Raw genomic sequence first — 23084 nt, forward strand, 5'->3', positions numbered from 1 at the left:
TTCCTTTTTATAGCCAAATAATTTCCCATCGTGTGGACACAACACATTTTGTTTATCCATTCATCCGTTGATGGATACTTTGGTTGTTTCTATTTTACGGCTTTTATGAATAGTGCCACCATGGAGATTTGGATGTCAGTTTTTTGGTAGATACACGCTTTCATTTCTCTTGGATCTATACTGAGGAGTAGAATTACTGGGTCAAATGCTCACTGTTTAACTTTCTGGGGAAGCGCCAGACCGTGAGCTCTGCGCTCTTTTGCTACTGGTGACGCGCTGAGCTGTGGAATGAGGGGTCAGAGCATGTCTGAAACTCCATATTAAGGGGGCTCATCTTCCCAAACTGTCAGGTTTCTTTGTTTGGGAAGGAAAGCTGAGTAATTTAGTAGACAAGTTATTTTAAATATTAATTTTTATTAAAATAATTATATCTAATAGAATGCTAAATTTATACCACATTTTAGATAAAATACTTCATAGATCTCTGAGCTTGAATATGCCCCTAGAATTCCTGGAGTTATTTTAATTGCCCGTGATCATAAATGTAAAGTTTGAGAAATGTGGGAAATAAAACTAAAAGTAATATGAAGTGCCATTTTGTGGTTCTTTAATAAGAACATGAAATATTGGAGAAAGGGTAAAAAGATGTAATAGAAAAATTTTTTTAAAATACAAATAAAAAGAACATGAAATTAAATGATGAAAGTATCCATTTCCTTTAGCAGGCAAATAATACAAGCCCATGCTTGTCACTTTAAGGATTCCATAGTTAACCACTTTAACTTATCAGTAACCAGATTCTGATTATTGATTTGGAAATTATTCTGAATAGGAATTTAGAAATTGAACTCTGTCGCTTTTTTTTTTCCAGGTGCAGTACAGAAGGTTTCTAAAAAATTAGAAATGCACGTTTATAGCAAGAGGTTGGAGATCATGCTTCAGTAAGTTTTTCACCCATTATTTCTCAACAAGGTAGTGACAGTGGGCTAGAAGGAGGCCTGGATTCGGCTCTGGCTCCTACAAGGACTGGGATGTGGCTCTGACCAGGCCACTGCACTGCTCTGAGGCCTGCTTCTCTGTCAGGAAGGAGAGGGGTTGGAACCATTCCCTGCCAGCTCCGCACTCACCTGTGGCCTGACATGTAATACACTGCTTCAGGACGCTGGCACAGGCAGCGAGGGTTAAAACATTCTCTTCAAGGACAAGTACAGAAATCTTAGCTGAATGTTACTGTATCTTCAAGAATTATTTTATGTATTGTTAAATGTGAATTCTTTGTAAAATGGTGTTCTTCTAGACTCTTCTTAGATAGTCTGTAAGCGATGAATTACCTTTAAACTAAGTATTTCTCTTTATTTTATTTTATGTTATTTTTATTTTTGGGAGATAGAGACTTGCTCCATTGCCCAGACTGGAATACAGCGGCGTGATCTCGGCTCACCGCAGCCTCGACTCCCAGGCTCAAGCAATCTGCCTTAGCCTCCCGAGTAGCTGGGCTCACAGGCTCGCACCACCATGCCCACTTAATTTTATTTTTTTGGAGAGACAGGGTCTCCCTATGTTGCCCAGGCTGGTCTCAAATTCCTGGGCTCAAGGGATCCTCCTGTCTTGGCTTCCCAAAATGCTGGAATTATAGACGTGAGCCCTCACCCCATTAGACATTTTAACAAAGTAAGGTGTCCTCCTAGTTTAGAAGGCTTTTATGATTTCTGTCCGTTCTTTCCTTTCCCCAAAATTCTACACTAACCTTTTTTTTTTTTGTAGACATAAACTTTCATTTCACTCTGTTGCCCAGGCTAGAGTGCAATGGCGCAATCTCGGCTCACTGCACTCTCCACCTCCCAGGTTCAAGCGATTCTCCTGCCTCCACCTCCCAGCAGCTGGGACTACAGGCATGTGACACCACACCCAGCTAATTTTTGTATTTTTAGTAGAGACAGGGTTTCACCATATTGGCCAGGCTGGTCATGGACTCCTGGCCTTGTGATCCACCTGCCTCCGTCTGCCAAAGTGCTGGGATTATAGGCGTGAGTCACCGCACCTGGCCCACTAAAGCAGCAGTTTGGTGGCTTTAAAAAAAAAAAAAAAAAAAAAGATAGGCTTTACATGATGACTTTGCTTATAGAAGTTGTCATACCTCTTCAAAACAGTATTCTCTGTGTTGTCATTTTGATTTTAAAGAACATTCCTCTCATACAAAACCAGCTAACAGTGCAGGCACAGTGATTTCCATGGCTGTTGAAAAGGCCACAGATTTTACTGGTTCCTACCCCTGGAGCCTCTGTTCTCTCAACTCATTTTGCAGAGGACTTAACTCTGCCAGTGTTGAAGTCTGAGTATCTTAATCATTTTTACATCCTTGACCCCTTTGGCAGTCAGGTAAGGCTGTGGGGCGGGGGGCGGGAGACATACATATATGCAGTTCTACCTTTGATTTCAAGGAGGTTAGACAACCCCCTCCCCACCGGCTATCCCGGGACCCCAGGTTAAAGAGCCCTATTGTAGAAGGTGGGTGTTGGTGACCAGGGACTTGACTACAACAGTCCTGTTGGTGGCTCTGTTCCCAGGGGCTCTACAGAAATAGAAAGCCTGTGTGACCCTGCACTGGCCCCGCTCTCCCACGTGCTGCAGTCAGGGTGCAGAGTGGAAGTTCACATCGCTGCAGCTGGTCCTTGGGAGCCGTGGGGAGGGCAGTCTGCGGGAGGCCGTGGCTCTTCACTGGACCTTCACTCTGGCCTTCCTCCCTGTCCTCCTGACACCACTCCTCCCGCCTCCCCTTCCTCTCCCTCACTTCTCACAAATACACCAGAACTATTCAACTCTGAGGAACAGGAGTGTGAGGCAGCCTCCATTCGACCCAGGAATGGGAGGTTCCCATGTCCTGAAACTTCAAAGCCAATCGTACCCTTAAAAATGCAGCTGTTTCCCCAGTTGTTTAAATACTTAGGATTAGATAGGAGTAAATGTATTGGTTTCTTTAGACAAGCTAACAGTGGATCACATGGAAATAAAACCTTTTTTTCCTATCCTTTTGAATACATTTCTGTATTTAAAATATAATCTTTTTGGCTGGGTGCGGTGGCCCACACCTGCAATCCCAGCACTTAGGGAGGCCAAGGCAGGTAGATCACTTGAGATCAGGAGTTTGAGACCAGCCTGGCCAACATGGCAAAACCCCATCTAAAGTACCCCTACTAAAAATACAAAAATGAGCCAGGTGTGCTGGCAGGTGCTTGTAATCCCAACTACTCAGGAGGCTGAGGGAGGACAATTGCTTAAACCAGGAGGCAGAGGTTGCAGTGGGCCAAGTTCGTGACATACACTCCAGCCGGGGCAACAAGCAAGACTCAGTCTCAAAATAAATAAATAAAATATAATCTTTTCCTTTGGGCTAGGGTCCCAGCTAACTTTATTCACACATATGATGAACAGTAATTGCCTGAAGATGCAAGCAGTTGATTCCCACTCCCCGCTTCCCCAGCTTACTATGGTGTTGTCAGTGCTTAACTGTCCTAGGCTGACCATGGTCCGTGGGTCGTAGAGTCACTGCCTGCCTTTCTTACCTGCACTCAGCCTGCTGGTGGACTGCTATTTCCCAACACCTCTGTACCAGTGGGGACGATGTTGAAATTAATGATCAAAACTGTTCCTCTCGATGACAGAGGCAATGTCTTAGTGCCTTCTGTATCCCCAGCTCCTAGCACAGCACCTGCCGCATAGAAGATGCTCAGTAAGTACTGAGTTTAATTAAAGTAGGAGTGGACAGCTAGTGGGCTTGGGAGCCGTTTAAACCTGGATACCTGGATTTGAATGCCAGCTCAGCTGTTGACTAGTTCTGAGGCTTTAAGCAAATCACTTAACTTCTGTGTCTTGTTTTCTTCACATGTAAAAGAGGATCCTTACCAAAATTATTCTAGGTTAAGATAATGTATATAAACCACCTAGCATGATGCCTGCTAAATAGATCATTCTTGAATAATAGCTGTGTATTTTCCCTGTTTGATAAACTTAATAAGCTGTATCAAGGCAAATAAGAAGCTTGTCTGAAGAATAAATACAGGCTGGGCATGGTGGCTCATGCCTGTAATCCCAACACTTTGGGAGGCTGAGGCAGGTGGATCACTTGAGGCTAGGAGTTCAAGACCAGCCTGGCCAACATGGTGAAACCCTGACTCTACTAAAAATACAAAAATTAGCCAACTGCAGTGGTGCACACCTGTAATCCCAGCTACTCAGGAGGCTGAGGCAGGAGAATCAAGTGAAGTGAAGGCATAAATAATCTGTGCTCCCACCCAACAGTCTACTTTTGCAAGCAAATTGGCATTTGCTTCCAGTGTTTCCAACATTTTTTTCACGTTGTTCTTTCTATATTATTATGTTTGAATCTGGGAGGTGGAGGTTGCAGTGAGCTGGACTCTAGCCACTGCACTCAAGCCTGGGCAACAGAGCAAGACTCCATCTCAAAAAAAAAAAAAAAAAAGTAAATACAGTGTTCTACTTTAGAACTAGGACCTATCTTCAGTTTTACTTTTTTCCTCAAATATGTAAAGCTGGGCTTTTTCACTAATCCTGCATTTCTGCTTATTTTAAGGGACATATTTGGAGAAGACTGTATAAATGTAAAGGACGACTCTATTCTTAGTGTCACAGTGGACGGGAAAACTGCCAACCTTAACTTGGAGACACGGGTATGTAGCTGCTCTTTCCTACGTTTCATAACATTTGGGAAGTAAAGTGAAGGCATAAATAATCTGTGCTCCCACTCAACAGTCTACTTTTGCATATTGGCATTTGCTTCCAGTGTTTGCAACATTTTTGTCACGTTGTTCTTTCTATATTATTATGTTTGAAGTTTTCCGTGTTTTTCCGGGTCACTGCATAGTACAAGATTCCCGTGTATGCCACTCCATTACTGTCCTTTTCCATAGTACAGCTCACTTCACCTCAGACCTTCTCTAGTTTGGCATCTTGTTGACTCTCTAGCTGCTCTTCTGTTTGCACCAGCAAGATCCAAGTGGATTTTCCAAACAATAAGGTTTGAGAGGCCAGGTGCGGTGGCTTATACCTGTAATCCCAGCACTTTGGGAGGCTGAGGTGGGTGGATCACCTGAGGTTAGGAGTTCGAGACCAGCCTGACCAACATGGAGAAACCCCATCTCTTAAAAAAAAAAAAAATAGCCAGGCATGATGGCAGGTGCCTGTATTCCCAGCTACTTAGGAGGCTGAGGCAGGAGAATCCCTTGAACCTGGGAGGCAGAGGTTGCAATGAGCTGAGAGATCACACCATTGCACTTCAGCCTGGGTGACAGAGTGAGACTCTGTCTCCAAAAAAAAAAAAAAAAAAGATACCTGCATTCATATGTTAATTGCAGCACGATTCATAATAGCAAATATATGGCCTCAACCTAAGTGTCCATAAGCAGAAGAATGGAAAAGGAAAATGTGGTATATGTACACAATGGAATACTATTCAGCCATCAAAAAGAATGGAATTATGTCCCTTGCAGCAATATGGATGGAACTGGAGATCTTTAGTGAAATAAGCCAGGCACAGAAAGTCAGGTATCCCATCTTCTCACTGAGAAGTGTACTAAAAAAATGTACACACATGGCCATAGAGAGTGGAATGACACACCATGGAAACTCAGAAGGGTGTCGGGACGGGTGATGGGTACAGGGTTTGCTGTCCAGGTGATGGGTACCCAGAAAGCCCTGATTAGACCATTGAGCTCTCTCTACATGTAACAAAACTGCACGTGTGCCCCATACATTTGTACCAGCAAAAGATGAGGCAGGTTTATTCATGTGCAGAGTTGTCCACTATACATTGTTGAGTGGAAAAAAAAAGTTACAAGATAGTACATATAAGAAATTATCCTTTTTTTGTTTTTAATACATATGTTATATATATATACAATTATATATATGTGTTACTACACTGAAATGGTAACTGTAGTTATCATTAGGTCATAGGTGGTCTTTTCCTCTTTCCTAAGTTTTTAATGGGAAATGTTTATGGTATGATTAAAACCTTCTTTAAACAGCATATAGTGTTTTGTAGTTGAGCTTTAAGAAGTAACTAGAGGCCAGGCACGGTGGCTCACGCCTATAATCCCAGTACTTTGGGAGGCCGAGGCACATAGATCACAAGGTCAGGAGCTCGAGACAAGCCTGGCCAACATAGTGAAACCCTGTCTCTACTAAAAATACAAAAAATTAGCTAGGCGTGGTGGCGGGCGCCTATAATCCCAGCTACTTGGGAGGCTGAGGCAGGAGAATGGTGTGAACCCGGGAGGCGGAGCTTGCAGTGAGCCGAGATCGCACCACTGCACTCCAGCCTGGGTGGCAGTGCAAGACTCTGTCTCAAAAAAAAAGCCGGGTGCCGTGACTCACACCTGTAATCCTAGCACTTTGGGAGGCTGAGGCGGGCGTATTGCCTGAGCTCAGGAATCCAAAAGCAGCCTGGGCAACACAGTTAAACCCCGTCTCTACTAAAAAAAATACAAAAAAATTAGCCAGGCATGGCGGCAGGTGCCTGTAGTCCCAGCTACTCGGGAGGCTGAGGCAGGAGAATTGCTTAAACCTGGGAGGCAGAGGTTGCAGTGAGCCGAGATCATGTTACTGCACTCCAGCCTGGACGATAGAGCGAGATTCCATCTCCAAAAAAAAAAAGAACTAGAGGCCAGGCGTGGTGGCTCATGCCTGTAATCCCAACACTTTGAGAGGCCAAGGTGGGTGGATCATCTGAGGTCAAGAGTTTGAGACCAGCGTAGCCAACATGGTGAAGCCCCATCTCTACTAAAAATACAAAAATTAGCCAGGCGTGGTGGTGCACCTGTAATCCCACCTACTTGGGAGGCTGAGGCAGGAGAACCCGGGAATCATTTTAACCGGAGAGACGGAGGTTGCAGTGAGCTGAGATCACATCACTGCACTCCAGCCTGGGCAACAGAGCAAGACTGTCTCAAAACAACAACAACAAAAACGAAGTAACTAGAAGATTATTAGTGATTTTCAGTCAAATTCAATACCAAATGTTGAGTAGATAGCCACATCCATTCCTTGCCAAGTAATTTGTGTGGCATAGATGAACTTCCCTGGAGTATCATTTACTGGATCAAAATGTGGGCTCTGATGCAAATGTAGTTTACTAGACTTTTCCCCAGTCTTTCCCCCTGCATCAAATCATCACTAATTCAGACCATCGTGCCGTCAGGAAGCACTGCACGCCCACAAGTGTGTAGGGCGGCCCTTCTGTTTCATGGTAATCAGTCCCACTGTGACCTCTGCCCACAGAGATGGCTGTTCTTTTTGTTATTTTGAGACCGGGTCTCGCTGTGCCGCCCAGGCTGGAGTGCAGTGGTGCAATCACAGCTCACTGCAGCCTCAGCCTCCCCGGCTCAGTGATCTTCCCACCTCAGCCTCTTGAGTATCTGGGACCACAGGTACACACCACCACACCTGGCTAATTTTTTATGAGATGATGGTTTTTTAAGAGTATTCATTTATCTTCCATATAATTATAGACTTAATGCTAACACAGTCTTGTTTGTGCCTCACTTGCAGACTGTAGAATGTGAAGAGGGAAGCGAAGATGATGAATCCCTCCGAGAAATGGTGGAGCTGGCTGCACAGAGACTGTACGAGGCCCTGACGCCAGTTCACTGAGACTGTTCCTGTATATGAACTTCTAAAAAATACTGGACTGTACTTCTGTTACCTAAAATAAAATGCATTCGTTTCTCTGGGGGAGCCTGTTTACTTTTGATGTCAAATGGCCTTTATTCCAACAGCCTGAATACTGCTAAATTGCCAACTAATTTGTCCATTATTCTAGAACTAACTACTAAATAAACTGCCCATTATTTTAGAATTTATGGATTCTTCTTCCAGGCATATATGTGCAGTTCCCATCGAAACCATCAAGATCTGCCCACAGCAACCGCTGCTGGTTACCCTCTCCCATGGGGTAACCAATTTGAGTTCATAATAAGGATTCTAAGTAGCACTTGAATCTCTGTCTTCATCTCCACTGCTGCTGTTCGAGCCCAAGTCTTCTCTCCCCTCGGAATTCCTGCAGCCCCCTCCTCCTCCCCTACAGCTGATTCCTGGAACAGACTTGGCCTCGGGCCTCAGCTGCTTGAAGGCCTTAATGAAGTCCTTGTGATAAAGATGAAGTCCAGGCACCTTTGCTTCCTCTAGCAGGGCCTCTCAATCTGGGCTACCCGTGGGAATCACGTGGGGTGCATTACAAGTGCACCTGTACCCAAGTCCTGCTAACAGGAGGTGAGTTAGTCGGCTGGAGTGAGGGCCTTTGGTTGGATCTTATTTATAAAGCTCCCCCAGGTGATCCAAGCGAGCTTGGGATGAGTAACCTAAAGAGCGTCGTGCTCTATACCCATCGCCCCGACCCAGGGAGCGGGGTCGGTCTCTGCGCCGGCTCCCCTGGCCCTTCTGTTATTCATCTACAGCTCTGTGATTTCAAGGCATCCTTCCCACCCGTTTTTAGCTCGGCCGCCGAACTTCACTGCACAGTTGAGGTAAGAACGTTGCATTACAACCACGTTTTAACAGACGAATCCCTTGGAAGTAACTCAGTGCTGTGTGTCCGCGGGGTTCTGTATCCGCGCATCCACCCAACGGCGGGAACAAGAAAAGCGGCTGCGCGCGCACTGAACGTGCAGCTGCTTTCCCTTATCATTCGCAGAACCACGAGGTACTGCCAGGGTTTCCGCAGTGCCTGCGCCCTCTTGGGTGTTACAGGCCCTCCAGAGTGACGCCCGGCGCAGGAGGCCGCGCCCGCACCCCACGACCTCTTCCAGGGGGGCCTGGAGCAGCCCTCCGCCCCACCGAGGGCCAGCTGTGGTTCCCGCCGCGCGTCCTGCGGACACACTCCTGCCCTTTGCCGAACGCACCTGCACTCGCGGAGCGCGGGGTGCGCTTCGGGCGGCCCAGAACCGCTTTTCTTCTGGGAACCACGCGGCGGGACGCGGGTTTCGGATTCCCTGGGGGCAGCCTTGCTGTGAGTGAACAAGCGCGGAGGCCAAGCTTCTTGCAAACGGCCTCCGGTGTCCGAGAGGCAACGACCTTTGTGCCTCACCAAAGTGACCGCTTCGGTGCCGGACGAGCCCTGCCCCTGGAACCCACGGGCGGCCACTGCGCAGGCGCCTTTCCCGGCTGGCGGCTCCGCCCCGCCCCGACCGGCGGCTCCATGGCGCTGTGCGAGGCCGCGGGCTGCGGGAGCGCCCTGCTCTGGCCTCGCTTGTTGCTCTTCGGGGACTCCATCACCCAGGTACCGCCGCCCCGAGGCTCGGCCTTCCGCCCCGGCCTCCCTGCGGGGTCGCTGCCGAGGCTCCCCGCCGTCCTTTTCGGCCCCTGAGACGGCTGGGCCGGAGGCCTGGCCACGCCCGTGGCGACCCCGGAGGAGCGACGGGTCCCCTGGTGGCCGCCTGAGGGCTCCCGGCACAGACGCGAGGGGACCCGGCCGCGCTGCCCGCCCCTCGCCGCCTCCCACCGGGTCGAGATGCGCGGTCGTCCCCCCAGCGCCCTCCCGGGCAGCGGCCTTTCCCCTCCGGGTCCCGGTGAGCGACTCAGGGCGACCGCGCGCTGTGTCCCCGGAGGCCCCGCGGTCGGCTCCGGGCGGAGGCGCCGTGAACCCGCTCGCCGCACTCCCTGCGGGCACAGGTGGGGCCGTTAGGGGTTGACCTTGGAAGTAAAATGCCTTCACGAATTAGGTAGAAAAGGACCATCCCTTCATCCAAGATCCTCTCACCTCCCGTGAAGGGAACGGTCTTCTAAATGCAGGTTCTTACTTCGGGGAGGGAGTAGAAAGGCCATTCCTGCGTGTGTCCTCCTCTTAGGACTTGCTTCACCGGGTTTTCTGTGTACGCCCGTAACTGGTAACATTAGTTTTAGGCATATGGGGCAGTCGGGGCTTCCCGAATTCCATGGGAATGTGTATGAAAAAGTGTTCATCCTCAGCCCGGTAACCTGCACAGCAGTGAGGCGGCATGGCCTTCAGTTTCCTCACTGACCTTTGACTTTATTTCCTGAACTTAGATTTCTGTTTGGCTTCCCCCCCCCCCGGGTTTTTTTGAGACAGAGTCGCGCTCTATTGCCCAGGCTGGAGCGCAGTAGCGCGATCTCGGCTCACTGCAACCTCTGCCTCCCGGATTCAGGCGTTTCTCCTGCCTCAGCCTCCCACGTAGCTGGGATTATAGACGTGCACCACCACACCGGGCTAATTTTTGTATTCTTAGTAGAGACGGCGTTTCGCCATGTTGAGCAGGCTGCTCTCGAACTCCAGACCTCATGTGATCCGCCCGCCTCGGCCTCCCAAAGTGCTGGGATTACAGGCTGTTTAGCTTTTGATGGAGAAAAATACCCCTCTGCTAAAGTGCTGCCAGGTGTACTTACCTGTAATCCCCAAAATGCCTCACAGGCAATCAAAGCCAAGAAGGGAGTGCGGAGAAAACAGAAGTTGCCAATCAGAGCTGCCCTTGCTGAGATGCCCCGTTACAGTCATTAGTAATAATGGGCTTTTCTTCCTCCAGTTTTCCTTCCAGCAGGGTGGATGGGGAGCATCGCTGGCTGACAAGCTGGTCAGGTGAGAGTGGTTTCCGATACTTGAGTACTTGCAGATGGAAAATGTCTTAGGGATCCATCTTACGGATGGATAGTTCTGAACAGAACATTTCTCCTTTGTTAATTTTGCTTGCCTTCCCTAATCATATATAGGAGAAGGAACTGAAAAAATTTAGTCTTCACTCAGTCTGACCAATTAGGTATTTTAGGGTTGAGCTCTGATGGCTGGGCAGATTCCGACAAATCAAGTAAATGGCCAGTGCCTCTTTGCTGGTCAACGGCAGACAGATCTAAGTCCAGCTGCTGTGATCCCAGAGCTTGCGGTTTTACTGCCATGCCACACTGGTAGGAAGCTACTTTGCCTTTTTTTATTTTTTGAAGTGCTGCCATTACTGAGACTCACCTTGTCACAATTCTGCCGCACTTTATTTTGGGTTTTGATGGTTTTTGTTTGTGACGGGGTTTCACTCTTGTTACATGCGTCCATGTGAAGAGACCACCAAACAGGCTTTGTGTGAGCAACAAGGCTGTTGATTCACTTGGGTGCAAGTGGGCTGAGTCTGAAAAGAGCAAAGGGAGATGGGCTGGGGCAGTTTTGTAGGATTTGGGGAGGTAGTGGAAAATGACAGTTAAAGGTGGTTATTGTTAGGGGAGGGGGTCACGAGGTGCTCTGTGGGGAGCTCCTGAGACTCACTGTCCAGGGGAGGAATGTCACAAGGTCGATTGATAAGGGTGGGGCAGGAACAAATCACAATGGTGGAATGTCATCAGTTAAGGCAGGAACTAGCTGTTTCATTCCTTCTGTGGTTTATCGGTTGCTCCAGGCCACCTGGATGTATACGTGCAGGTCACAGGGGTTATGATGGCTTAGCTTGGGCTCAGACGCTCGACAACTCTCCCGCAGGCCGGAGTGCAGCATTGTGATCAGGCCTCACTGCAGCCTCCACCTCTGGGGCTAAAGCCACCATCACCTCAGCCTCCTGAGTAGCTGGGACCTACAGGCATTTGCCCCCACACCCAGCCCAGCACTTCATTGTAACGTATCGTGATTTCACTCTGTAAAATGGCTTGTCACCATTGTATCATTACAGACAAAAGCAATCTCACTTTGAAGGAAGGCTGAGTTTTGGTTAATGTTCTCCAGTTTATAAATGTCGCCTGAGAACTTTGAGTAGTGTCATAAAAAGTGTCCCCTTGTGCTGCTTTGGAGCCCACTGCCTAGCGCGGCGGCCTGCAGTTCTCCACGAGTGCTCTGGCTTCTCGGCTTGGTTATGCACATATGGGAATGTGAAGACACCAAGATGAACCATATTGATTTACTAATCGTAAATTGAACCCCAGGAGTCATTTTAAGAAAACTTTATGGACAACTTTAAATATCTACAGAAGCAAAGAGTGAAATGAGCCCATCCATCCCTCCTCCTATGGATTATTCTGGATTATTCTGAAGCAAATCCCAAATCATATCATTTTACCAAGACTAAGAAAACAAGGGTCCCTCTTATGTGACTGGTATTCTCTGAGGGGTTTTAAACCTACTTCCTGTTCCTTAACTGTTCTCCTCACTTGACACGTGAGGAAGGCTCACAGCATGCTCAGGGTCACGCCTAGTCACAGATGGAGCCAAGAATAAATCCAGACAACCCGGCTTTTCCCTCCCCCCCATTACACCTACAGTACCGTGAATCCAACTATTTTTAAGAAGGAAACAAAAAGCCTAGTAATGAACCGGTTTAAGTTGAAACACAATGAATACTAAAACTAATCAAAACCAGAAATCTCAAATATTCTATAGACTATTTAAATATAAACTAAACTAAGTTCCAGGATATTCGTGACTTTACCTGAGATACTTGCTGAGATTATCTTTTGTGAACTCCATTTTAAAAGCACCCCACTATACCATGCTTGAAGTCAAATAGGCTGTAGACTTCATCACAGCCCCTTTATATAAAATTACTCCTCTCATGGAGGAGTATGGCGTATTTACGTATATCTTTGAAAGGCTTAAGATTAGCATGCTTCAACTATGTTCTTGCTCCTATCAAAGTGAAACCTGGGGGTGGCTTAGAGACATGTGACGGGCTCAGAATCCCAGAGAGCACACCCTCACTAAAGGCTGGTTACTGGGACCATAAACACTTCTTGCCCACAATTCATCTTTTAAAATTTTTCGTTTCAGAAAATGTGATGTTCTGAATCGTGGATTCTCAGGTTACAATACCAGATGGGCCAAAATTATCCTTCCAAGATTAATCAGGAAAGGAAATAGCTTGGACATCCCAGTAGCAGTTACAATTTTCTTTGGGGCCAATGACAGTGCATTAAAAGGTAAAAGCATTTTTTATGTTCTTCTAGCTCACTTTTAATCATTTTTATGTTACAGCAAACTTACATTTAATATACTTTTTTCAACTGTTTACTTTCTCCCAATAGATACAGTTTTGCCAAGCTTATGAGTTCCTTGAGTTTATATGTATTCCTGGCTTTAACACTGGTGGATTTTATTCTCGACCTGGTTTCTACATGCCTCGGTTGCTGGCAGTCCTAATCTTGCAAACACTTAAATATTTTCTAGTCTGTTAGTGCTATGCTAGGTTTGTAATGTTTTTCTCTTTAGTTGATGCATGTGGCAGCAGAACTGATGCGGCTGGTGGAGTGTCTTAGGGAGGGTGTCTCGGGAGCAGCCACCCTGACCTCAGTTAGGCTTGAATCCTGGGCAGCGGTTGAGTGTGGGTTTGGAAAAGGAGATGGTCTCTGATTGCTGAAGAATTGCTGCTGTGACTAGAGGAAAGCTAGCTGTGTAAGAGGCCTTTCTTCCCTTTCTACTCTTGAAAAAAGCCTTCTGCATTCTATAAACAAAAACCAGCCTTTGTTTTGGGAAGTGAGGTAGTCATCTTCCAGAAATTTCGTTTGTGCCCCTACTTGTGCCACAGAAGTGGTGTGGTCTGCTGTTCACAGGCATGCTGGGAGGCATCTGCGTTGAGGCTGGACATGAAGGAACACAGCTGCAGTAAGAGGAATTCTTGCTGCCTGCGAGAAAGATTATCTAGATTACAGGCATCGGGAGACCCTGCACGGTAACCATTCTATTTGGGAAGAAATTAATCTTCACTTTCTATCTTGTACCAAAAACCGTAAGAAAATTCAAAACAGAATTTTTTAAAAAGATGCGTTCTTATCAAATTTAGGAAAAGGAAAAACATGTCCTAAGTATAAGAGCAGTGGAAGAAGCCACAGAGGAAAAACAGGTTTACAAAATAAACTTAAAATAGCTTAGGCTAGGAAAAAACTGAAAAAGAAAATGATGTGTGTTAAGGAAAATATCCAAAAAATGTGGCAGACGAGAGTAATGTCTTTAGTGTAGAAATCAATAAGAAAAATACTAACTCCAATAGAAAGTATAGGCAAAGGACAGGAACAGATAAAAGGAGAAATTTAACAGCAAATACATATTTGAAAATGTGTGAAAACTTAAAAAATGTCAATTAAAACAAGGTATTTTGATTTTTGACTCATAGGAGTAAAGCAACATGAAGCAGTAATACATATAGCTGACAGGCATGAAATAAGATTGGAACTCTTACGTTCCTGGTGAGAGAATAGCTTGTAATCCTCTGGAAAGCTGTGAGGCGGTATGCGCCAAGGGACTGCCGACGTGTAGAAATTCAGCCTCAGGAAATATTCAGATACGCAGCCAGATGTATGTGCAGAGATTTCTGTGTATTGCCTCTTTTTTTTTTTTTTTTTTTTTTTTTTTTTGAGAAAGTTTCGCTCTTTTGCCTAGGCTGGAATGAAGTGATAAGATCTTGGCTCACTGTAACCTCCACCTCCCAGGTTCAAATGATTCTCCTGCTTCAGCCTCCCGAGTAGCTGGGATTACAGGTGCTTGCCAGCACGCCTGGCTAATTTTTGTATTTTTAGTAGAGACAGGGTTTTGCCATGTTGGCCAGGCTGGTCTCGAACTCCTGACCTCAGGTGATCCACCTGCCTCGGCCTCCCAAAGTGCTAGGATTTCAGACGTGAGCCACCGCACCTGGCCATGTATTGCTATTTATAACAGCAGATTAGAAGCTGTACAGTAAGGAAACGAACATCGTGTGGTCACCCTACAACTAAATACCATTTTTTTGAGGACTATTTAGGGACACAGAAAAGCTCATAATATGTTATGTGAGCCAGGCATGGTGGCTCATGCCTGTAATCCCAACAGTGGGAGGCCAGGCCAGGAGTTTGAGACCAGCCTGGGCAACAGAGTGAGACTCTGTCTCAACAGCAACAAAGTTTGCCAAGTGTGGTGATGCATGCTCGTCCCGGCTAGTCCCAGCTTAGGAAGCTGAGCTGGGAGGGGAGGGTTGCTTGGGCCCAGGAGTTCCAGGTTACAGTGAGCTGTGATCACACTACACTCCAGCCTGGGTGACAGAGCGAGAACCTGTCTCTAAAACAATCTATAGAGAAAAGCAACATATAAAGTCTTCAGTGTGAATATAATCTTCAGTGCAAACTCATTTTTGTAAAAGTGTACATATATTCATGAAAAGACTGGAAAGATATACATCCAAATGCCAACAGTGGTTTTCTGGGTGGTAGGATCATTGGTGACTTTTTTTTTTCTTGATACTGTACTTACATGTGGTTAGCAAATGGTATACAATGACCCTTATAATACTTCAGTGAGAGCCTGTCTAGAAAATACTCCTTTGCAGTAATAGTAGTAGTCGTCATAGGTGCCATTTGTTTAGACTGAGTGCTTGCTTTGTGAAGGCACCTGCTCTCAGTGCTGTAAACTCTTAGCTATTTTGATTTTCAGTCCTAGGAGGGGAGACCCTATTACCATCTTCCATTTTACCAATGAGGTACAGAAAGGCTAAGTGTCCGTGGTTCTGTGGCGAGGAGTGACAAAGCCAGGATTTGAACCTAGGCTGTCTCACTCAACAGGCTGGGATCTTTAATTTCTTTACAAATTCAACGTAATTAATAACCATCTGGATACTAGTGATGAAAAGACAAGAGTACTTACAGTGCCCCTAGTTAGAGCCTTTGAAGTCTTGTTTTATGAAGAACTATACATTTCAATTCATTAAGGAGAAAACCTTCTGTGTCCTTGGTGTTAAACAATCCCCCAGTGACATCATGAATAACAGGCATTTGCAGAAGTGTGTTCACCTGAATGGTCACTTATAATCAATATGCATGGTTGAGTACTCCTGTTTCTCTTGAGCAGATGAGAATCCCAAGCAGCACATTCCCCTGGAGGAGTATGCTGCGAATTTAAAGAGCATGGTGCAGTACCTGAAGTCTGTGGACATCCCTGAGAATCGAGTCATTCTCATCACGCCGACCCCACTTTGTGAAACAGCCTGGGAAAAAGAGTGCATCATACAAGGTAAACAAACCACAGCCAGTCTCAGCAAATCTGGATAGCAATGCTGAGGGAAGAACTCTGAGAAAACAGTGGTTTCCTGCCTGGGGCTTGTGTTTCTTATGGGCTCAGTATGTCCATTTCAGTCTGTTTTCAATCATCCAAAATTAATAAAAGTATAGCTTCCAATATGTCATACCTGAGACCTTTTTTGACATAGAAAAGGGATTCTGGCTTTGGATGGTCAGGAGGGAACCGGGAGCCTGGCATCTGCTGACCTTTACATTTGCCAGGCTCCAAGGTGCACATGAAGGCCACTGACAACTGTGCAGAGCTGTGGTGCTCTGTGGGGGCTGGGCCTGGGGGCTGATGTGCCTTGACTTGCAAGTCCACACCTGGGGCTTTTCCTGGCACACGTGAAGCTGGGATAGGAATGATCGGATAGGAGTCGCCAGCTCTCCATATACTTGGGTCTCACATCCCTCAAGTGCTGTGTTTCCCATCCACCTTTGATTGAAAAACCTCTGCACATAAGTGGACCTTCACGGTTCAAACCTGTGTTGTTCAAGGGTCAGCTGAATGTTAATGTTGAAAATGTGCATTATGGAAGATCTCTTTTTTTTTTTTGGAGACAGAGTCTTGCTCTGTCAGCCAGGCTGGAGTGCAATGGCATGATCTCGGCCCACTGCAACCTTAGCCTCCTGGGCTCAAGCAAATTCTGCCTCAGCCTCCTGAGTAGCTGGGATTACAGGTGTGCACCACCACACCTGGCTAATTTTTGCATTTTTAGTAGAGACGGGTTTCACCATGTTGGCCAGACTGGTCTCGAACTCCTCAGGTTATCTGCCTGCCTCAGCCTCCCAAAGTTCTGGGATTACAGGCTTGAGCCACCACGCCTGGCCTGGAAGTTTTCTAAGCTACCCAGAACTCAACATTCTAGGACAAATTATTGGTTTTGTAACACAGAACAGCTATTTCTCAAAGTATGGTCTGACTCAAAGTTAACTATTATTTTTAGGTAGATTTCTGGGCCCATTTCCAGATGTTTCTTATACACACTATAGCACGCATCCCACAGCTTTATGGAAGACTGTTACTGTCCCTACTTTACCAGTGGAGAAATTGAGTCTTGGAGAGGCTGAGACAGAACCTGCCCAAGATCACACAGCCAGTAAACAGAACCCGGAGTCAAATCCAGGAAGTGTGACTTCAGAGCTAAGTCCTTACTGTTACACGAGTTTACAGTTCAGTTGGGTTGTAGCTATGTCGCTTGCTCTCAAAGGGCCTGTCATCCTTAGAGGAGGATCCAGTGCATTCTCAAGTCACAAACAGCGTATGTCAAGGGGTGCCACACACTGGAGGCACAGACAAACTTGGGGAGAAACCCCAGCCGGTGGGACATGGTGACAGTAGGCTCTGGGCATCACATCAGGGCAGACGGGCCCTATTGTTGTGAAATACCAGAGTGTTCTGCAGGGGAGGTGTTTAAGGCCCACAGAGCTCCACTGGAGACAACTGCAGACCCCCAGCTTGCTTCTGGGCCTGCAGCCATAACTGATTGGGGGGCAGTGTCGTCTTGGCTTTAACAGAAGGGAAAAATGTTACATAACACGGTCCACAGAAGTTGTTCAGACGACTTTTTGTCTACTGTTTCCCAGGAAAATAGTATATATGAAGTTCTGAATGTTTAATTTCATTTCCCCTTTCTAGCCTTGAATGTAGCCCAGTGCAGACTTTTTAAAAGGTCAGCGATGGGCAAAGCAGGTAGAGGAGGGGTCTCGATAACTGGTCCACTAGAGATTCAGCTGGTTATTTTTTGAGACTGTCTTGTTCTGTCACCCAGGCTATAGTGCAGTGGCTTGCTCCAAGCTCACTGCAGCCTCGACCTCTAGGCTCAGGTGATCATCTTGCCTCAGCCTCCCAAGTAGCTAGAACCACAGGCATGTGCCACCATGCTTAGCTAATTTTTAAATTTTTTTTGTAGGAATGGGGTAGCTAGTTATAATCTAGGTGAATTTTATAAACAATTGATCCCAAGTATGAAAGCCGGTGAATAGATCTCTGTGACGTAGAGCCTGGGCCAGCATAGGTCTTCCTGTGGCCCGCCTCTAGTTGCCCATAACCTCATGCTTTCTCTTTAATACCATTCTGTAGTCCACCTCCTGCCAGCCCTCACTGTCCCGTTTGCAGCCTCCTGAGCCTTCTCCCCTAGCCCCAGCCCCACCCTCCAAACCAACCTAGCACAATCCCCAGATACTGCACTCCAGCCTTCCCTGGTGCGGCTCCCTGGGAGGATGAGGCAGCCTGCGCTTGTTAGATACACTCAGTAGCTCTGTGCTAGTTGCTTTGCTGGAGTTTAGTCTCTTAATCCTGTCAATATTCCTGCAACTAGGTAGGCACTGTCATCATAAGGATGCAGAAGGCTTCAGGACGGTCAAGCAAGCTGTTCAGGCACACAGCTATTTAGTAAAAATTGTAGGCATCAAAATGTAGATCTCTTTGTCTGAGGCCTACAAATGATTTTGCTGTGCTGCGGTGCAGCTGTTTCATGTAACAAGCCAGCGGTGTCAGCATAGCATTCAGCTTCCATGGCCTGGCATTTCTTACCAGTGCAGACCTTACCCGCCCCCAGCCCAGCTCCTGCAGCCAGCACTCTCCAAGCAGCCCAGCCCTCCTGGGCCTTTTCTGCCTCTGTGCCTCTGTTCAAGGTGTCCTCTCGAACATCATCCTCCCTGGCGCTTCCGAAGGCTCTGGTTACCACTAAAGGCGGCTCCTTCCAACTGTACCTTGTCCTCTGCTGGGTAGAGCAGCACACCAATAACCTGCAAGGCTCATCAACATATACCCTAAACCCTGGGGCTGGCCCAAGTGGGGTCAATATTTAATGGCATTTCGAAACTGTCTAGATGAGTGCAGTAGAACTTACACAAGGGCCAGCACTTGGGTTTATCAACTGCCACCTCAATTTCTTCTCTTCAATAGGTTGCAAACTAAATCGCCTGAACTCTGTTGTTGGTGAATATGCCAATGCGTGTTTACAAGTGGCCCAAGACTGTGGGACTGACGTACTTGACCTGTGGACCCTGATGCAGGACAGCCAGGTATGGTGGCTTGCTCAGTCCTCTTGGGCTAAATAGGATCACACAGAAGTAAACCAGGTGTGTGTGCAGCAGCTTTCCCTAGAAAGGCTCTGCTTAGCTAAGACAGTCATCCCTTTAAGCCAATGAAAACAAAAAGGCTTGGGGGAGGGGAGGAATGGAGGTTTCAGGACGGTCACAAGCCCAGCAGCTTATTCAGCCAGGCTCCTTGGCTAGGAGTTAGTACACAGTGGTGTAAATGAGCAAAACATGGTTCATATTTATGAACATCAAGGCCAAGTTCTTCTTTCATATAGAGAATGGCAGAAAGCTAAAACTTGTTAATAGGTAAAACAATGAATTTAAATACAGTATTGGCTAATATAAAACGGTGGGAGATACGTAGTTCTAATTAAGTTACTTTGTTTTAAAGCCTGAAAGCACAAATATAAAAGGTAAAAAGCAGGTCCCATAGAATGGTGCACCCACTCAGGAGACAGCTGGTTTCTTATGCAGTCACACATAGACTTAGGGAGGACCTGGCAGTCCACTCCTGAGTTATCTGCCCCAGAGAAATGAAAACTAGGTTCACACAGAACCTGGGTGTGACTGTTGACAGCAGCATTATTCCTGCCTGCTGGAAGCACCCCAGTGTCCTTCTGTGGATGAATAGGGAAACTGGTGTGTCCGTGGAATGGGATACTACTCAGCAATAAAGAGAACGGACTGACATGCACAGCAATGTGGGTGACTCTCAGAGGTGTTTGAGGGAAGGAAGCTGGTCTCTGAAGGTTGCATACTACATAAGTCCATCTGTTTGGTATCTCAAAAAGGCAAGACTTGGGCCGGGCGCGGTGGCTTACACCTGTAATCCCATCACTTTGGGAGGCCGAGGCAGGCGGATCACCTGAGTTTAGGAGTTTGAGACCAGCCTAGCCAACATGGCAAAACCCTGTCTCTACTAAAAATACAAAAATTAGCTGGGCATGGTGGAGGGCGCCTAGAATCCCAGCTACTCGGGAGGCTGGGGCATGAGAATCGCTTGAACCCGGGAGGCAGAGGTCACATCACTGCACTCCAGTCTGGAGGACAGAGGGAGACTCTGTCTCACCCCACCCCACCCCCTACAAAAAAAGGCAAGACTGCAGTGACAGAACAGGTCAGTGGTGGCCAGAGGTTCGGGTGAGGAAAGGTACGGCTACATTCAGGTTCCACACAGATACTGGTGAAGAGGGGTAGACAGGCACTGGTCTTTTTAAATTTTTCTGTGACCTTGCACTACTCTTTTGTAAAGAGCTTGTTCAGCAGGGCACATGAAAGGCCATGTCATTGCTGTGCTGGGATCCAGAGAGAAAGCTTTGATGGGACTGATGATATTTGAAGTACTCAGGGGAAGGAAGGATCCAGTGTGCGGAAAGCTCTTTGGACAAACAGGAAGACTCACAGCCCCACCGGTTTCCTCTATTCCTAGCTGTTAGGTTTAGGCTACTTGGACAAAGCAACATAGAAAAGAACCAAGAATCACTAACCCAAGTGCCAACTTTTCCCTCTCCCCTAAATATTAATCCATACCAATCCTTCCAATGACCTACACATTTATTACACATCTGCAATAGGGAAAATAGTCACCAGTGGGAAAGTCATACCACCACGTGGATGCTGAGTCACTAGTCACCTTTGGAGGCTCTGAGAACCTAAGTAAATCTGGACCCTAGGCTTCTAGTCTTCCTCTGAAACCCTGAGTGCACTGGAACCTTCCAGAATTCCCAGATCAGGAGGGGCCTTGGCGGCTTGAGTGCCAAAGGGGTCAACATCCAGAGTTCTGTTGTCTAAGATTCCACCTTAGATTATGTAGAAAAGTTATGCTACTCGAGGAAAGGAAACACAAACTACGGGGCTAGTTTTGCTCACATGTCTTTTTCAATCTAAAAAAAACTGGGAGGGTCGTCCTTAGAGATCATCTCATCTCCAGCTGTCTAGATGAGAAAACCAAGGCCGAGGAAGAAGTGCTAGTATTGTATGATAGCATCTACATTTCTGGTCTATTAAAAGTCACATAGGGCCGGGCACGGTGGCTCATGCCTGTAATCCCAACACTTTGGGAGGCTCGAGGCGGGTGGATCACCTGAGGTCAGGAGTTTGAGACCAGCCTGGCGAACATGGTGAAACCCTATCTCTACTTAAAAATACAAAAATTAGCCAGGCGTGGTGGCAGGCACCTGTAATTCCAGCTACTTGGGAGGCTGAGGCAGGAGAATTACCTGAACCCGGGAGGCGGAGGTTGAAGTAGGCCGAGACTGTACCATTGCTCTCTAGCCTGGGCAACAAGAGTGAGACTCCAGCTCAAAAAACAGAAAAGTCACGTAAGCTAGTTGGCCACCCAGATTCTAACAGAGCTCTTGGCTAGTAAGATTCTTCCCCAAGAAAGAAATGGCTGTATGGATAAAATTCTTGAGTTCAGGGCCTGGTATAGCCGCTCATGCCTGTAATCCCAATACTTTGTGAGGCCGAGGTGGGAGGATTGCTTGAGCCTAGGAGTTCAAAACCAGCCTAGACAACAAAATGAGACACCCATCTCTACAAAAACCACAAAAATTAGCCAGGTATGCTGGCACGTGCCTGTAGTCCCAGCTACTCAGGGACCTGAGGCTGGAAAGATCGCTTGAGCCCAGGAGGTTGAGGCTGCAGTGAGCCATGATCACATCACTGCACTCCAGCCTGAGCAGCAAAGCAAGACCCTGTCTCCAAAAATACATATATACTCTTGAGTTCAGGGGAGCGGGAGGGAGACTGGACTCCCGTGTCCCAGCAATTACTATTCCACGTTAGATGGTACAAGTTCTTTCCACCTCAAAACCTGCCTAGAGTCAAAAACAATATTGACTCATGGGGCCCCTGAACACTCCTAATACCAAATTTTTCATTTTTTGCTGATTGCGTTACTAGGCCATATTTACCTGTTAAGGTTCTTTGAAATAACCTGAGAATCATGTCATACGACTCAGAAGACCTGGAATGAGGTCCCAGCTCACTTAATGGTGAGTGACTTTCATGAAACTTAATTCTATAATATGGAGATAGCACTACAGCACTAGTAAGGGTTCTCTGTGTGTTCAAACACCTATGTAAATAGCACATCAGTGCTACTGTAGTCCAAGACGACTCTGGTCAGATGCCTACAATGAAAGGGGCTGGTGATCTTTGTCGCAGGGCCACAAATGAGAGAATGGTACATGCTGGCATTTAGAAAAGTTCTACCCTCCCTCCCCCGCTTTTTTTTGGGGGGGTGGGGGAGGGGGGAGACAGTCACTCTGTCACCCAGGCTGGAGCTCAGTGGTGCGATGACCGCTCACTGTAGCTTCGAACTCCTAGGCTTAAGTGATCCTCCCATCTTAGCCTCCCAAGTAGGTGAGAATACAGGTGTTTGCCACCACAACCAGCTGAATTTTGTATTTTTTAAATTTTTTATAGACACAGGGTCTCAAACTCCTGTCCTCCAGTATCCTTGGCCCCAAGTGTTGGAATGACAGGGGTGAGCTACCACACCTGGCCAGTTACCTACCTTTAACCAATTTCTCTCCCTTCTAGGACTTCTCGTCTTATTTATCAGATGGACTACATTTGTCTCCAAAGGGGAATGAATTTTTGTTCTCGCATCTCTGGCCTTTGATAGAGAAGAAGGTCTCTTCTCTGCCTTTGTTGCTTCCTTACTGGCGGGATGTAGCAGAAGCAAAACCTGAATTAAGTCTGCTGGGAGATGGAGACCATTAGCCAATCACAGGAGACCCAAGTCTGCTTGTTAATCTACAGAACTCAAAGTTGCCAATACATAGAGGTACCCTTTTTTCCTCAGGCTTAAACCTTTGCCACTGATAATAAAAGTATTAGGATTTTTCAGGGAAGTTTTGTACTTAGGTCCATTGTGTTTTGACAGTATTTGTTAATGCAGGTATCAGTGCTATAGCTACAAAATACACCCTGAGCAGCTTGTTAATTCTATAAATGAAGTAAAGACTTTTTTTTTTTTAAGTCACAATTTTATAAAAATGGTTTTCTTACAT

The 23084-nt window shown here is 46.7% G+C and overlaps 2 protein-coding genes across 8 annotated transcripts in view; both read left to right on the forward strand.

The window, feature by feature from the left end:
- The window catches only part of CPSF3 (cleavage and polyadenylation specific factor 3), a 50930-nt gene extending 43180 nt beyond the window's left edge, over positions 1-7750 (forward strand). For 3 of the 5 annotated variants that reach the window (XM_003908254.5, XM_017947273.3, XM_017947274.2), the window contains 3 exons: positions 872-941; positions 4592-4688; positions 7567-7750. In XM_003908254.5, coding sequence (XP_003908303.1) covers positions 872-941; positions 4592-4688; positions 7567-7668 — 269 coding nt within the window. In that variant the 3' untranslated portion in view covers positions 7669-7750. Of the gene's footprint in view, positions 1-871; positions 942-4591; positions 4689-7566 lie in introns of those variants that run through there. The other 2 variants (XR_002516509.2, XR_002516510.2) reach the window with 2 other exon arrangements.
- A 1411-nt stretch (positions 7751-9161) lies between these two features.
- IAH1 (isoamyl acetate hydrolyzing esterase 1 (putative)) lies at positions 9162-23059 on the forward strand. Of its 3 annotated transcripts, none has more exons than XM_003908255.4 (6): positions 9162-9292; positions 10554-10606; positions 12767-12915; positions 15809-15970; positions 18929-19047; positions 22612-23059. In XM_003908255.4, exons 1-6 carry the CDS (start codon positions 9212-9214, stop codon positions 22792-22794), a joined length of 747 nt encoding a protein of 248 aa, XP_003908304.1. In that variant the 5' UTR covers positions 9162-9211; the 3' UTR covers positions 22795-23059. The 3 variants fall into 3 exon arrangements, with proteins under 3 accessions (XP_003908304.1, XP_009181925.1, XP_017802764.1); XM_009183661.1 differs by lacking the exon at positions 9162-9292 and adding an exon at positions 9667-9684; XM_017947275.2 differs by lacking the exons at positions 9162-9292; positions 10554-10606 and adding an exon at positions 13546-13664 and having other exon boundaries at positions 12789-12915.
- Positions 23060-23084: the final 25 nt, after the last annotated feature.

Source organism: Papio anubis, chromosome 14 (genome assembly GCF_008728515.1).
Source record: "Papio anubis isolate 15944 chromosome 14, Panubis1.0, whole genome shotgun sequence".
Classification (NCBI taxonomy): domain Eukaryota; kingdom Metazoa; phylum Chordata; class Mammalia; order Primates; family Cercopithecidae; genus Papio; species Papio anubis.

Bases quoted from the DNA above. Each gene is read 5' to 3' on its own strand.
- IAH1 (XM_003908255.4), top strand. From the start codon at position 9,212: ATGGCGCTGTGCGAGGCCGCGGGCTGCGGGAGCGCCCTGCTCTGGCCT. The intron at 9,293-10,553 runs GTACCGCCGCCC...TTCTTCCTCCAG, and splicing joins TCGGGGACTCCATCACCCAG to TTTTCCTTCCAGCAGGGTGG. The intron at 19,048-22,611 runs GTATGGTGGCTT...TCTCCCTTCTAG, and splicing joins CCCTGATGCAGGACAGCCAG to GACTTCTCGTCTTATTTATC.